The sequence below is a fragment of the Engraulis encrasicolus genome, chromosome 20 (assembly GCF_034702125.1).
Source record: "Engraulis encrasicolus isolate BLACKSEA-1 chromosome 20, IST_EnEncr_1.0, whole genome shotgun sequence".
In the NCBI taxonomy this organism is placed as follows: domain Eukaryota; kingdom Metazoa; phylum Chordata; class Actinopteri; order Clupeiformes; family Engraulidae; genus Engraulis; species Engraulis encrasicolus.
In genome coordinates this window covers 49,338,068-49,355,249 of record NC_085876.1, presented here as the reverse complement: position 1 = coordinate 49,355,249, position 17,182 = coordinate 49,338,068, and the positions used below count along the sequence as shown (strand labels likewise).

At 42.5% G+C, this 17,182-nt stretch overlaps 1 protein-coding gene across 1 annotated transcript in view; it reads left to right on the top strand.

Moving 5' to 3' along the window:
- Positions 1–796: 796 nt before the first annotated feature.
- slc44a4 (solute carrier family 44 member 4) overlaps positions 797–17,182 on the top strand; it is a 47,261-nt gene continuing 30,875 nt past the window's right edge. The window contains exons 1-3 of the mRNA XM_063186065.1: positions 797–1,013; positions 10,572–10,620; positions 11,553–11,626. Coding sequence (XP_063042135.1) covers positions 950–1,013; positions 10,572–10,620; positions 11,553–11,626 — 187 coding nt within the window. The 5' untranslated portion in view covers positions 797–949. The remainder of the gene's footprint in view (positions 1,014–10,571; positions 10,621–11,552; positions 11,627–17,182) is intronic.

Genomic DNA, 17,182 nt, shown 5'->3' with positions numbered 1-17,182 from the left:
TCTGGTTATTTGAGTTGATTTGATTTAAATTGTTATTGTCCACAGGTGTGGAAACTTGTCTTCAGTTTCACCATGTAAAAGACACATACAAGGCAGTTATACATACATTACACTTTCTTTTGTAAGGACCTTATCTTTTCCACTGTACCATAAAGTGATCCAATATTATGTATTTATCATGTTTTCCCAAAGATTTCGGATCTCCAGATTAGGCGAGGTCAGCTACATTTCCACTCAGAGCTCCAAGGTCAATACACGACATTACCAGTAGTCATTTGGTAATCATTTCACCATTTTCCCCAGAAAGGAGAAGTGAACTAACACTAATCTTTCTTTTGATGTTAATTGTACCTAATGGCCTGGCATATCTCTTGAGGAAACCTTTAGGTGTTCATGCCTCAGCTGTTGGCCAAAGTCCCGTGTGCCACTGACACCGTTGTTTTCCAGGTCACGATGCATGAAAACTAAACTAAACGCCTTGGGAAAAGTGAGTGGCTGATAACAAAACGTTATCGGTCTCAATGGTGGTTGATTTTCCGTGTAAGGAATACCAACAACTCCACGTCAGGTTGTGGACTAAATTGGCACAGTGCAGTATTTTTTGGCACACTGCAGTCTGCTTTATAGTCAAACAGTTCGCCCGTTTTCCCGCCAGGTGGCGAAAAGTTCTGTTTTCTTTGCGCTCGCTCTGCCAAGCAGCGCTGCGCTGGCGTTCGAGGGCGGTACCTCCCCCCAAGGTGCGCATCACAACAGGTGCGTCACAATTAACGAGCGGTGCGCTGGGAGTAACTTCAAGAGATTGGTTTGTCTCTTGTCAACCTGGCAACAGCAGCACAGTTTCTCCAGCCAATCTCATTGGCCTTGTTTCTCTTAAATTTATGCCACAAGGACACTTGAAGCAGGTCGAGAAAAGAAAATCCACTGGGCTGTGAGGAAGCTAATCGGGTCGATGGGGAAAAGCAAATCGGAGCCAAAAGACAAATCAGAGGAGAAATCTGAAAGCTCGGAATATGGTGAGTAACACCGCTGGGTAGCCTAAATTCTGAGAGACTTTTGGCTCTCATTCAAGCAGACTGATTTCGGTCCGTCTCACTTTTCTCGGCCCAGTGTTGCCTTCTTGGAGAGAGTCTGTTATGAATTTGTCTGGACTTCATTTGACAACGATGCTTGGTCTATTTGAGGTGCTATGTGAAGTAAAGTCTTGGTTGGCGCCTTCTGCCTTAATGCACCTTTTTTTTAACGTAGGCCTATTTGCAGGCTATTTTGCATGTCCACATCTGTGGTGTGTTTGTTCTACACAAAATTACGATGGACAGTGATTACGCAATTTCGAATTGAAAAGAAATGTCACAAAGTAGCCTTGTCACATCTCCGCATGCCCATCATTGCGCAGCACTATCTAGTAGGACTATCTATAAGTGTTTACTTTAGCGAGTCAGGATGTTTGTTGCCATTATTTGCTTGACATCTACATACAGTATGACTGGGAACGCCAACAGGATGTAGGCCTGGAGGCGCAGATCATTCCTTGCGCCTGTTGTGAGAGACAGTAGCTGTGTACAGGGCCGCATTAATGCACTGGCTCCCTCGATATGGCGGCCGCTGCACGGTGCAGCTGCAGCCTGCACCCTAGGGGCCCTTACCTGCCAAGGGGGGGCGATTGGACAAAGTGTGTGTGTGTGTGTGTGTGTGTGTGTGTGTGTGTGTGTGTGTGTGTGTGTGTGTGTGTGTGTGTGTGTGTGTGTGTGTGTGTGTGTGTTGGGGGGCAGGGGTGGTGTTGAATTAAGCCAGGTTCCATTTACACAATTTTATTGCTGAATTTGTCTTCGTCCGGGGCCCACAGCCTATAGGGGCCCCATAACGCCTTAATCCGCCCCTGCAAATGAAGCTTAAAGGGGGTTAAAACATCTAGACCTACAAGAATCAATTTATTTGCAGTAGGACCGAAGACTTTTCTGAAGCATTTATAATGTTTCAGACCCACTGGCATCTACTCTCTAAATCAGTGGTTCTTTTTTTAGGGCTTTTTATGCCTTTATTTGTGATAGGATAGTGAGAGAGGGGCAGGAAATGAGTGGGGAGAGAGATGAGGCAGGACTGGCAAATGACCCGGTCCGGGGCCGTAATCGAATCCAGGTCGCCGACATAGTAACCCAGTGCCCTACCGATAAGCCACGGCAGGGCCTAAAGCAGTGGTTCAAGATACAAGATACAAGACATTTTATTTGTCATGTGTATATATATGAAACATATATATACAATGAAAAGCTTCCCTGCTCTGGGAGTCCCAAAAAAGGTTAAAAAAGAATGTAAAAAAAAGTAGGAAAAAATATATATTTAAAAAGTTGACCGCTGCATTAAAAAAAGAAAAATGGCAGGTTGGAGAAAGGGGAGATGTGATGAGTGGATTCCTTCCTATGTTGATGTTTTTGAATTCAACAGTCTGATACATTGAGGGAAGAAGCTGTCCGTGAGTCGTTCTTAACTGGAATAACCTAGGGGCCGACAATTTTCCATGGTCATTATATTGTGACCCAATATTTTGTTGTGCCCTCAGAATCTTAATCAGATGATAGGCCTATTCATTAGCATTCGCATTGTATGCTGAGTACAAACCATATTTCTCTCCGACACCAGTCATGTTCAAGTTGTGATTGACAATAAAATGGTGAATTCATACATTTTTACACCAGACCACACCTCCGCAACCCACTTTTGGGTGCCGACCCACCGGTTAAGAAACACTGCTCTAAATCACTCATGCAATCCAACAAGATTAGGGGTAACAGTCCTTACTGAGACACACAACCAACCGTGGGGTTAACTGCTGAGAGATGATGGTGAGAAAAGATTGATTGATTGATTGATTGATTGATTGATTGATTGATTGATTGATTGATTGATTGATTGATTGATTGATTGATTGATTGATTGATTGATTGATTGATTGATTGATTGATTGATTGGTTTAGGGGGTGGGGGGGTAAGCTTATTATTTGAAGAGAAAGTATTATTTTCTTCTCAGTCAAATGTTCAGGTTTTGTCTGCCCATTCATCTTTGCATAAAGTAGGCCTACACCTTCATCACTACAACTCTAATAGGGGAAGGGATCGCTGCCCCCCTCCTCAGTCACTCACTCTCATCAATGTCAGCCATCAACCAACCTCATCACTGGGTTGATGAATGATGTTCATTATGTGTTAAAGTTGTGTCAAATCTACACGTTTCTTTTGTTTCGGACGTGCAAAAGTTTTTATCTTTTTACATGTCATGTTGTCTGATGAAGACGTAAGTTTCACCATCGAAATATCAAGTAAAAGATAAAAACTTTTACGTGTCTGAAACAAATTTAAGATCACATCATTGGGTTATTGTGTTGCTTGCCACCCTGTCCACACGTAGTTAACCATTGGTACAACTGAGGCAGATAAGGTTAGCATCAATCACCACCAGCAGGGAGAAAATGGCTGATCGCCTGTATCACTGCCTTCCAGGCAGACAATCAAGGAAGAGCCCACAGTGTAAAAGTAGAGTAGAGTAGAGTAGCCACTCATTTATTGATCCCAGGGGGGAAATTAAGCTCTCAAGTAGCATATACATAGGTAGAGAAGACATTACACACAAGACATTTTCATTTTCATTTATCCTTTATTTAGCCAGGATTGTCCCATTGAGACTATAGTCTTCTTACGCACATCATTACACATTATTTTTAACCATATAGCTCACTCTCACAAGAAAAGTGGGAGAAAAGGGGATTATTGCCCTCCATCAATAAAATCACCTAATTTTGGTTAGGGTGCACATATCCAAAGTCGCTTGTTGCAGTTGCTAGATAAAAGTGTCACACAGTTGAAGGAGGTAATAATAATAATAATAATAATAATAATAATAACTTGGTTTTATATAGCGCCTTTCAAGGAACCCAAGGTCGCTTTACATTGAGGGGGGCGGTGGTGGTGGGCGGGGTCAAGGGGCAGGGGATGGGCCAGTGAAGTTAAAGTCCATATGCCTCTGTGAATAGATGTGATTTCAGGTGCTTCTTGAACGTAGCCAGTGTGGGGGCCTGGCATATGTTGGGAGGTAGACTGTTGGGAGGTACATCTGCACACTGCCAAATACGCTAAAAAATAATAATCCTAATAACTTTGCTTAATTGAAACGGCAACATTTTGATCATCCTGGATCTTCATCAGGTCAATTTGCTGTCAGTCTCCCATGATGATGGGCGACTGATGCAGTGGTATGAAGTCTTTATCGCCACAAGAAAAAGACGTAGCTATCCACCATTTTTGACTTTTGCATTTTATTATTGGAAATGACTGTTCATAAGTCCTATCATCTATGTTTGAATTCATCCATTCGAATGTTTTAAGAACATACCTTACCTATATAAAATGCCTTTCGCAATGCAATGCAGTGGAATGCCCAATACAAAACTTTCCCAGTACGTTCCAAAATGGATATACGTCATTCTGCAACCAAGCTCTTCATATAAGTTATTGTTAGCAGAGTAGGCGATGTCACAGCCAGACGGGGCAAATCCCCCTTTGCGCCCCCCCTGCTGACTGAAAGCTTAATGTGTCACCATTTGACACAAGGTCCAACTCCTTGACTACTAGACCATGGCAGAGTTGTCTTGACAACTTCCTACACACACACACACACACACACACACACACACACACACACACACACACACACACACACACACACACACACACACACACACACACACACACACACACACAAAACCATGAAGAAATTACAACATGTCATCTTTACATTGGCATATGGATTCAGAAATAGCGGTGTGAATTGCACACCCAGTCTCTTCACTTGGCCTATCTTGTTCCTCCCTTCGACTTTATGGTAAATTGTAAACCACAATATCTTTGTGTTTAACGACCACAGATGTCACAAAAGCATGTAGGAATACAATTCACTTGTGGGGTTAAGGGTTTATAGGGTTCAGGCAGTTAAGTGATGCAGACAGCTGTAAAATAAAAAAGGACCACAATTAGACATGTCAAGGTCACTTTTTTTCCATGTTGTTGTGACTATTTAAACAAATGAGCTCTTTGTGTTGTCCCCATTTTGAATTTCCAGAAATAGACTTCTTTAGCTGCAAAACGCACTGTAGGCCTACTTTGGTTGTACTTGTACATATTTATTAATTATTTAAATATTCATGAAAAGACCCAAGATTGGCAGTAGACCGTAGGCCTACAATTTCAATGAGCAGCATAGTTGCAATAACTACTCTGGCCACCATCCTACACAGTGCACCTTTTAAAGGATAAAAATGTTATTGTAGTGTGGTCTTAAGTTATCTGGTTTCCGTTAGACACATATCGCCCGCAATCTGTAAACAAACATGGCGGCCATGATCTAATAACTTGTCTTGTCTTATAGTTTGGCACTGTATGGCTTTTAAAATAAAATGGAAGCCAGAAGTCAATATTGTAATACCTAAATACGATGTCGCTCAAACTATTTATAGCCTATTTTGTTTCAGGGTATGAACCTCATGGGGCAGCCTAATGGTCACCTTTTTTCCACGTTGTTGTGATTATTTTAAACAAATGAGCTCTGTGTGTGTGTGTGTTGTCTGTCCCCTGCTGAAATGTGAGACTGGACTAGTCGGGCTCCGCTCATCAGGCAGGCAGAGAAACCGGTTTCACAGTAGAAGGAAAGCGGCAGGTTAAAGGGGTCCATTGCTACATGCTACACGGATCCATTGACTTTCACTTTCTTAGCGACATGCTCCCTCTTTTAACTTGTCTTAAAAACAAGACAACAGCTTACATGAAAATAAGACACTTTACCACCTATATAAACCCTGGCCAACGATTTTAACTGTATTAAGCCCCAAAATAGTGGCATACCCCTTTAACTACACTGCTGCCAACTTCTGTAATATGCCTACTGGTCCTTGGTAATAACTTCTGTAATATGCCTACTATATGGTCCTTGGTAATAACTTCTGTAATATGCCTACTGGTCCTTGGTAATAACTTCTGTAATAGCCTATGGCTACAGGTCCTTGGTAATAACTTCTGTAATATGCCTACTGGTCCTTTCCTCAATAGTACACAGTAACATTTGCAGTGTTAATTCAACACTGTTTTATTTTATTTATTTATTTCTCCTTTATTTTACTAGGGTAGTCACATTGAGGCAGTTGCCTCTTTTCCAAGTGGGCCCTAGCCAAGAGAGCAGCAAAAAACGCAAAACGCACCACATAGGACTCGCAATACAGACAGAAACGGAAAGAAAGTCACAAAAGACAACAACATATCCACAAACAGCAAAGCATAAAAGATTAAGACGTAAACAAAAATACAGGACATAACCATGCAGATATAGAAATATGCAGGACCTAATAAAAACATGCAAGCAAGCATGTTCTGAGCATAAGGGTTCATTTGGAGGGCTACAAGTTAGTCTTGGGTTGGTAGTCCGAGGGTGCTCCTTGGTAAAAAAAAAAAAAAAATGAGCACTAGAGTTGAAGTATCCAAGGCACTCTTCCAAAAAAAAGTTAAAGAAAGCTTATTTAACTTTTTTGGAAGAGTGCCTTCCTTGTATACTTCAACTCTACTGTTCTGAGCATATATGATCCCACTCGATTTGGAGTTAAACTCTGAACTCAGCTCCTTTTGGTATTAAATTAACACTTGAAGACTTGAATGTAGCCGTATTTTGAGCATTATGTAATGTTTCGCCGTGTTTATTCAACACTCAACGCTCAGACTAGTGTAGAATTAACACAACAACATTTACTGTGGAGTAGTAACCCCGTTTACACTGAAATTTTTTTAGTCAGCTTGCACCATTCTGAATTCATTTTTCTGAGTGAAACATGTTTTACATGCATAGGACTACATTCTATTCCGATCAGGTGTTAACATGAAGAACTTTTATTCTGTAGCCCCATAATGCACGCCATACTTCCTGTGGCACGCTAATAGTCATTGAAAAGTTAACTAGCATAGTATTACACTACTATGACTTGGTCATTGCCATTCTGGTAACAGCAAACTTGTAGCGGCATGTCTTAACGGGTTAAGCATTCATTCTGTTTCTATTCTAATTAGAAGTGTCCATGTAAACTGGAATGGTGATTTCCTGTGTTAACAGATCATTATTTTTCTTTCCATCCAGATCTGTTTTATTTTGGTTTGGCTTTAGGTCGTTCCTAAACCAGCAAAACTAGGTACCTCTAATCATGTGAAGCCATCAAGCCACCCTGTTGATATATACACAGAACTTCTGCTTCAAAATCATATAAACACTGAATATTATATATGGCTACGTTTACATGACGTTTTTGATTCCGAATGAGTGATTCTGAATTAAATAGTTCTGTTGAGTTTACTTTGATGTTTCATTTAATTCCTAATTGTGAAGTGTTTAAGCTACATGACGTTTTCAAAGTGGAATTAAGCTTTATTCAGAAATTAAGTGAGTTAATTCTGATTTAAATGTCTCATGTACACGTAGCCACTTCTCTTGTTCCAGTTACTAGACCTATATCATATCTAGTGCAGAATGCAGATGAGTTGATACACATATGCTTCAAAATCATATAAACACTAAAGATTAGACTATGACCTTGTTCCAATTACTAGGCCTATATCTGGTGCAGAATGCGGATGTGTTGACGTTTTTCCATGAAACATGCAAAAGACCTTTTACTACTTAGGCAATCCAGTGACCTTAAAACAATACCAGTTTTTCTTTTTCCATCACCGCAAATGGAAAACGCATTGGGGAAAGACAGTCATTTGTTTGGAATTTAAGTAGCCTATAAGTTACTGGGGGTTTTCCCATGTATGCCGTATGTTTTCAATGTACAGCATGTTTTCCTCTCCACCTGTTGGTGAGTGCATCATTTAGCCTAGATCTGTACTGAAAATGTCCTAGGGCTGTGTGTGTGTGTGTGTGTGTGTGTGTGTGTGTGTGTGTGTGTGTGTGTGTGTGTGTGTGTGTGTGTGTGTGTGTGTGTGTGTGTGTGTGTGTGTGTGTGTGTGTGTGTGTGTGTGTGTGTGTGTGTAAACTTGGTGATGGGGAAATGTTTCAGCGAAAAGCGGAAATACAGGCATGCTCACCTGGTGTGGCGGGTTTAGATGAGAGGCATGGAGCCTGCATGAGGAGTCTCTCTCTCCTTCTCTCTCTCTCTCTCTCTCTCTCTCTCTCTCTCTCTCTCTCTCTCTCTCTCTCTCTCTCTCTCTCTCTCTCTCTCTCTCTTGCCTTGCATGATGGAGATCTCTCTCTCTCTCTCTCTCTCTCTCTCTCTCTCTCTCTCTCTCTCTCTCTGTCTCTCTCTGTCTCTCTCGCTCTCTGTCTCTCTCTGTTTCTCTCTCTCTCTCTCTCGATATCTCTCAGTCTCTCTCGCTCTCTGTCTCTCTCTCTCTCTCTGTTTCTCTCTCTCTCTCGTAGGCCTATGTGTGCCCATGTGATGAAGCCGAGAAGTAAAACAAGCTTTTCTCTCTCTCTCTCTCAATCTCCCCCTCCCCCCTCTCTCTCTCGTAGGCCTATGTGTGCCCATGTGATGTAACTTAGCCGAGTAGTAAAATAAGCTTGAGCATTGACCCTGCACTGTTTCCGCCATCTTAGAATTCAAATGCCATTCAAATTGCTCTAGTTCTACCTCAGAGGATATTATGGGCTTGCTTTCACTCCCCACATCCATCCCTCTCTCTATCTCTCTTTCTGTGCTTTCTATTTTTCTCTCTCTTCTCTTCTCTCCAGCCCTCCTTCTATCCCTCCTTGGTTATCTATCTTTGGTATTTCTCTCCCTCGCGTTCCTAGGCCTTTTCTGCCTGTCTGTAATGCCTGTCTGTCTGTCTCTCTGCCTGTCTGTCTGCCTGCCTGTCTGTCTGTCTGTCTCTCTGCCTGTCTGTCTGTCTCTTTGCCTGTCTGTCTGTCTGTCTGTCTGTGTCTGTTTTGTTCTGGTGAGTTTTTTGTGTGATGAGTCTAACAAAATGAACATTTATGTTTTGTTTCTGGAAGCTTTTGATTCAAGAGTTCATGCATGAGCTAGCTCTCTCTCTCTCTCTCTCTCTCTCTCTGTCTCTCTCTCTCTCTCTCTCTCTCTCTCTCTCTCTCTCTCTCAAGACCCTCGTCCTCACTCCACTCCACTATCCCCCCCATCCCCCTTATGTGTTCTGGTTAATGTCCTGTCCCACAGGTCAGTGCTCGCCACGCCTTTTGCCTCGGGTCACATCACTATTTCCTTGAGGCTGTGTGTGCCTGCCTGTGTGCGTGTGTGTCCTGCCTTTTGCCGTGTGTGTGTGTGTGTGTGTGTGTGTGTGTGTGTGTGTGTGTGTGTGTGTGTGTGTGTGTGTGTGTGTGTGTGTGTGTGTGTGTGTGTGTGTGTGTGTGTGTGTGTGTGTGTGTGTGTGTGTGTGTGTGTGTGTGTGTCCTGCCTGCCTCCTCTCCTCTCTCCTCTCTCTCCTGTTACTCATTGCCTCCCCTCTCGCTAGCTAACTAACGAGCCGCCCGCATGCCAACAAACTCATTAAACATAGCAGCCACCGGGGCCTCTGACAGCTATGAATGGGCCCAGGACAAAGTCATCTGAATGGGCCCCCCACCTAATACATACAATGGAATGAGGACCCAATTCTAGGTCCCTCCTCACCCTGGGCCCGGGCCAACATACCAGGTTGTCCCCCCCCCTGTCAGCTTCCCCGGCTGCCACGTTAGCAACAATGCCTCCCTCCCTCCCTGAAAACAAACACATATTAACACTCTCCTTCCTGTTTCATCACTCTTTGCCTACCTGGAGAAAAAAAAAGTTAGCCAGTGAGTGTACTTCACTTCTGCACTTGTTTGACTTCTTTTTTTATCAAATGTTTTTTTTTTCAAATAGATACAATACAAGGTGTTAAAGAAACACTTGTTTGACCTCTTTTTGTATCTTTTTTTTCCATAAAGAAACACGTGTTTGACTTCCTGATGTTGAGTAGGCTACTGTATATACTGTGTAGATGTACAAACATGGGCCTTTTTTTCACGTCAGGTCAGGCCCCTTTGATCCAATGCATTTGAAGCAGGTGTCATGGTGTTGTCACACCTGGTCTCTTTCAGCCATTTAAGCGAACTCAGACCTGCAATTCAGTATTTTCTGGACACACAGTATGTGAACACTCCAAAGTGTACCCAGACCCCTCGAAAGTGAACTGTTCTGAGACCTTTATTGATGTGGTCTCAGTACGGTTCGCTTGTGACTAGGTGTAATCACTTGAGGAGAGCTCTAGAGGACCAGGTGTGATGTAAAAGAGGTCTGACGGGACCAGACAAAGCAGTCGGTTCTTTTTTACCCCTTTTTTACCCCCCCAAAATGACAAAAGGACTCTCTTATTCCCCTGCACCTCACTCACCCCTCTTCAGCTCCGTTTTCTTCCTTTTCTTCTTTTTGTCTTTACTCCTATTCACACTTTTTTTTCTTCCCCTCCTCTCATATTGACATAGTATTATGGAGTCATCGCCAGTATCTTGATGTGATATTTACAGAGGTGATTGTGTAAGGTTCTGAAAGTTTTTTCTCTCTCTGTGTCTCCAGGGGAACCGGTTAAGTATGACCCAACATTCAATGGACCCATTCACAACAGGTGTGTTGTCAGTCGTCATGAAGTGTGAACTTAATTCTATACATGGGTTCACCGTGTTTATGAAAACGATGTTGTGATGAGGGGCAAGACACTGGCAGCCAACCACGTGAGCTATTTTTTTTGCCGACAGTCAGAGGTTGAGTTGTGCGCAACTAGTGTCGGGCAGCCAGGAGAAAACAAACTTTTAGAACCCATGTGTTAGAGCAGGTGTCACCAACGTGATGCCCGCGGGCGCCAGGTAGCCCTCCAGGAGTTTCTGAGGTGCCCTCCAAGGATGATAATTAATAGTGGCAACTACAAGATTTTAGTCACAGTTGGTGTTTTTCTTCATTCAAATATGAGATTGTTTATTTGTAACCTATAAGCAAATTATCATTCAATCGTGATTTGGAATGATGTCAAGACATCATTATAAGATTTTGACCCTCCTCACAACACAAATATTTGCAAATGAAAAACCTATGTATAGTTTAATGATATTTATGTAGTTCTGCAGTGATAGTAGACTGAGAATTGACTTTAATGGATGCTTAATTGCCATGAAATGTTAAATAGCCATGTCGGAATGCTTTTTCTCAACTTCCTCCGTTTTTCTGAGGTGTGGTTTTAGGGAATGTTATGAGCACAAGTATTTCCTTAACCCACAAGTGCAAGTTTATGAGTATCCAGTACAGGGCTCTAAATTAACCTTTTTCATCACTAGCCAAAATGGCCAGTACTGTACATAGATGTTAATCTAACTACCCAAACACACACTCACCAATGGGCCAAAAAGGCTAGTAAGTTAATATTTTGCCAAACTGCATTTGACCGTCAAGCTGTTGTATGACCTGTATGGCCTGTATGACCATTAAGCTGTTGTATCTTAAAAGTTGATTCCTGTTTTGCATTAAACGCGCACGTCTCTGCTCACCTCTCTGTCCCCTCTGCAGGAGCTGCACTGATATCCTCTGCTGTGTGCTGTTCATGGTGGTGCTCGGCGGCTACGTAGTAGTGGGCATGCTGGGTAATGGAGTTTTATTATTGTTCTGGCCCTGAACTATATGTAGCGTATATAAGTATACAAGTACAGTATTTAGCATACAGTGAATAATGTATACTATAGTTTACTTACAGTATCCTCACCCGACCACACACACACACACACACACACACACACACATACACACACTGAACCTAGGCTGGGGCTACACTTTTGCCCTGTGTCTGTCTGTCTGTCTCCACCCCCCCCCCCCCCCCTCTCTCTCTCTCTCCTCATGTCACTTGCCTGTTTTAACGTCCCCTCTCCTCACCTGAGGCAGTAGTGTAGTGTTGTTTCCTGTCCCCTGTGCTGCTGACCTCGTGACGTCACGGCGCCGGTTATCTCTCTCTGGCTGTCAGTCTGCATTTTACAACCTCCAGTGCACACTAGGGCTGTAACGATGCACTCAACTCACGATTCGGTTTGTATCACGATTCAAGACCAACTGTTCGATACGCCCCACGATTTCACATTTGCCAACATTGTAAACTTTATGAATAAAAGCTATGATAGTTTATAGGTAGAATAGGTTACAAGAGGCTACTTATCATTTTAAAAAGGTTCTATATAATAATAATGATTATGCTTGTAAGCACTATCACTTCATATCATGTGGTTGTTTTCTGGGCTGATGGGTATGAAAACGTTCTTGCATCACGATACAGCAGGGCTTTGAACCGGTTCAAGGAACGAAAACGAAAACCGGGAACTTTTTGTATTTTATAGGGAACAGAAACGAAACCGGAAACTTTATTATTTTTTATGTTCTGGAACGGGAACACTTATTTAAAAATAATGGTAACCGGTTAATACCGGTTAATACCGTTCCTCAAACTAAAAAAAAAGTTATTATTTTCCTGCACACGTTACCATGACGGCTGAGGTTCACGTCCTGTGTGACATCAGACATTCTCTGACTGAATGGAGAGAGAGCTGTGGATTACAAAGTCTTATCTAAATCTTAAAGCTAAATCTTAAATAAGAGAAACCACTGTCATACAAAAGGGCAGAGTTTCCATTGCATCATTGTAAGACATTGTAGAGAAGCGCATGTAAAGCGCACCGAGAATGTTTCTTCGTTATTTTCATCATTGAGGTTTATTCTCCGCTTCTCCGCTTAGGTCGTCCCTGAATGACAAAATTCTGGAGGATATTCTTTTCATCCGCTTGAATAAACAGTTTGGAATGTAGGCTGACTCATTTGCACTTCCGTCTTTCTTGGATAATTAACGTCAGTTAGGCCTATGTGGAATAATCAGCTGACAGGAACGAAATTAACCGTTCCGGGAACAATTTCTTTTTTTTCTAACCGGTTCGGGAACGTCAATTTATTGGTGGAACCCATAACCGGAAACGTTATAATTCCGTTTCTGTTCGGAACGGAACGTTTGGAAAAAAATAACGGTTCAAAGCCCTGCGATACAGTATCGTGACTCTGTGTATCACGATTTCTCGGTTCGATTCAATAGCGTGACAGCCCTAGTGCACACAGAGAGCAGCAGAGACCTGTCTTGTCCTGTCCTGTCCTGTCGATATGAGCTCCCTGTCCAGATGAGCTCCTTTTTAACACTGGCCATGTGGACTGCACGCACATGACATGCCCACCACCATGCAGCGCTTTGTGTGCACAGAACTCAAGTCAAGTCAAGTCAAGTCAAGTCAGCTTTTATTGTCACTTTCATCATATGCAACAAGACATACAAGGAAAAATGAAATTACGTTTTCTCTCCATACCATGCCAGGACTAGACATATACAAACTGACATTTTTCAGACTGACATAAAGTGCAGACAGGACAGGTAACAGTGAATTGGGGGCTGCCCCCTTGCACGGGTGAGGCATAAATGCAATTTTGTTGTGTGCAGTGTTCACTTGTGTGCTGTGGAGTGCTGTGTCACAATGGGAGTTGGAGTTTCCCAGTTGGCAAATGCGTACAGCCACCGAAAGGCATCACTGTTGCTACTGTGTGGCACTGGGCACCCAGTAAATAGGCAGTTAGACTACAGCAGTGGTTCTCAAAGTGGGGCGGAAGCCCCCCTAGGGGGGCGCGGAGGTATTGGAGGGGGGGCGCGTGAAGTCAGAAGGTTTTTCTTTTTTAATACTTTTCTGCTTTGCCATTAAGTCAACACATTCACTTTACAATCACAATATATTCATATTTATTCACTAACATTTAGAGAACATCATAGGCCATATACATGTATATTAGGCTCTAATAAACTTTACGAAGGCCTATTTATTTGTATTTTCGTAACCATTTTGCCCTCTGAAGGGGGGAATGGCACGAAAAGTTTGAGTAACACTGGACTAGAGTAAATATCACTAGAGTATATTAATTTATTGCTAGTAGATAAAGGGTATTTATGGCATGGGTATTGACTTTATTGTGAGTGGATAGGTGTTAGATTACTGATCGAGGAGATATGGCCTTTATTGATCCGGGAGGAAATAAGTGCTTTGTGAGTGACATGGCGTTTAATTTGATTTGAACGTGCGGTTTTCCTACTCAGGCTGTAATTAATATGTACACCAGCCAGAGGTTTTATAAGTGGACATGGAAGGGAACTCCTGATCTACAACACCATCTATGATACTACATAGTTGTTCCACAAGTTACTCCCCTGTACCAAATGCAGTAGACACTAGCCAAGCTGTGCCCTCCTCCTAGTGACGCAACAGCTTCAGCGTTGGTACCAGTCAGGTCAAGAGTCAATGCAAATATGGGAACTCCTCCCACTTTGTTGGGAAGCAAACAATCATTAGTAAACCAAGGGAGGCCGTTTGGGAAATGCTGTTTAGGAAATGTTAATTGTTATGCTCTTGGTCAGACCAAGTCTCGAAGAGATTTGAAAGTCGTTGATAATCAGGCTAGTAGACACAACAGTGACCCCCGAGAGTAAAATCTCACCGAAAGAAAGAAGAAGAAAAAGAAAGAACACCGCCACAAATTTGATCAGAGCAGCTCAGAATCAAGATTCAAGATTCTTCTTTATTCGTCCCAAAGGAAATTTGTTCTGGACATACATACTGCTACCACATACATACAGCTACCGCATAACACACAACACATGACAGACAACCAGACAAGAAAAACACCATACAGACATAAAGTGCCATCATAGAGATGCATGGTGCATATGAAGAGCTACTTTCCAAAATGAGATATATCCATTTTATAGAATGTTGGGAAATTTACATTTTTGTATTGGGTATTCCATTGAATTGCATTGCAAAATGCATTATATAGAGGTTTAAAAAGTATGTTCTGAAAACATTTGAATGGCAAGAATTCACACATAGATTATAGGACTTCTTAACACTCCATTCCAATATTAAAATGCAAAAAGTCAAAAATGGTGGATATAGCGTTTTGGAAAAGAGCTCTTCATATGTAACTGAGGTGTTCCCGCGCAGTCCACCCCCTCAAACTCTCAAAACGTTCACTTTTTCTTTTATTTCACTTCTTTTACTTTTTGACACAGATATCAATTCAATGAATGTTCCCATATTCTGTAGGAGTGGTCAGGTCAGGAAATGGTGTGTCAGATTTATTAAATGCTGAGCTGACAACACGCCTGAGGAAGATCCCTCTGTTGGATTGAAACGTTGCCGTATGTTATGTAAGGGTTAACGTTCGGCGAGAAGGTCGCTACCGTGGAATAGCAGCACGACAGAGAGAATCTTTAGACCCCGACGCGGAGCGGAGGGGTCTTGTTCTCTCTGAAGTGCTATTCCACAAAGCGACCGACTCGCCGAAAGTTAACCCGCTTATTATATGGATATACTTAAATGATTCACACATGGCGGTGACATTTCTTTAGGCCTATTTAATGTTAAGTCTATTATAGTTTTTAATGTCAAAAGATTGTTGCTGCGCAAAACAAAACAGTGCCGTTGTGGAACACCGCTAGGCAACAGCTAGGTAGCCAGGACAACAGGTGTTGTCTATCACAGCAGCTGATTAGAGTCTTGTTGAAAAGTCGCTTTAGCAGTGAAAAGTCTTGTTGCCATTGACAGCGGTCTGTTATAGACCAACCCGTCCGTTATCGAAAAATAACAGACGTGCGAACGTTGGGGAGCCCCGTTGAAATGAATGGAGCATTCGACCGATGACGTCACACCATATAATAAAATGAAATAAAGTAGCCTATTTTTGGAGTTAATACACAGTGTGCAGACCGCTTCATCACACTACCCACTACCTTTTGTCTGGCACCTGGACAACTACCTGTGGATGTGCACACCCTACCTCTAAACACAAGCTGACAACACGCAACACAAAGAATGTCACCTTCAAAGGATAGAGAGACCTCTCACATATTTACCGTGTGACCAAGCAAAGGGCGTTGGGGGTGGGTCACGAGGAGTATAGGGTTGTATTTTGTGTGTGTGGGGAGGGCATGTGATGTGAAGTGAAACCTGAAAGCCCAATTGGGAAACTCCAACTCTCATTGTCATTGTGACACAGCACTCTACAGCACACAAGTGCAAACTGCACACAACGAAATTGCATTTATGCCTCGCCCGTGCAAGGGGGCAGCCCCTGATGGCGCCCCAAGGGAGCAGTGTGGCGGGACGGTACCATGCTCAGGGTACCTCAGTCATGGAGGAGGATGGGGGAGAGCACTGGTTAATTACTCCCACCAGCCTGGCAGGTTGGGAATCGAACCGGCAACCTTTGGGCTACAAGTCTGACACCCTAATCGCTTACCCATATAGTTATCCTTCAAGGGCCAGGGCTTGACATTTTTTGGTCACTTACTGTGGCTGATATTAAGTTAGACCCAAAATAAGCTACCTGCCAATGTGGATAATAATAAAATTATTACTAGTGTTAGATTTTTCGCCATTCTACCTCTGCTTTAAAACCATCTATCGTATGTAACTTGGCTTGTGACTATCTCCAAAATGTGAAGGTCCAAAAAGAAGGTTCCTTGTTGAAAGTGGTACAGTAGTCAGAATGATCCGAGGCACACTGATCTTTGTGAAAAAGGTTAAAAATCCTTTATTTTAAACATCTATCGTATGTTTTGGCTGAAAATCCTGCATTGTTCTTTTTGAAGAAAAGTCGGAGAGCATGGCGCCCATTTCCAATGCATTTATTTGCCAAATACAAAAGTGCCATAAAGCAGTTTACAGAGAGCTCTGAGTTTGCTCATCTTGCCTTAACCAACAAGCGTCCTGTCCCTTTGCATGACCAGAGCCGAAGCACCTTTCCATACAACATGTTTGTATTGAACAACATAGTTCTCATATCTAATCAAAAGTGATTGTCTCTGGGCATGTCTAGGGCATCCATCTTGTCCTTAGGTCTCTCTGTAAGTACACCATTATTTTGCTGCATTTTTGCGGCATTGCTCCACGAATCCGGATCGTGCAGCCTTGGGTGGTGTGCATGTGCAGATAGGAGAGTGCAGCAAAATAATGGTGTACTTACACTCTCTTCATCGTCATCCCCTCATCTGGATCTAATCAGCTTTTTCATTGAACCACATGGACGCACGCACATACATACATAGGCTACACAAGGACACGGATAAA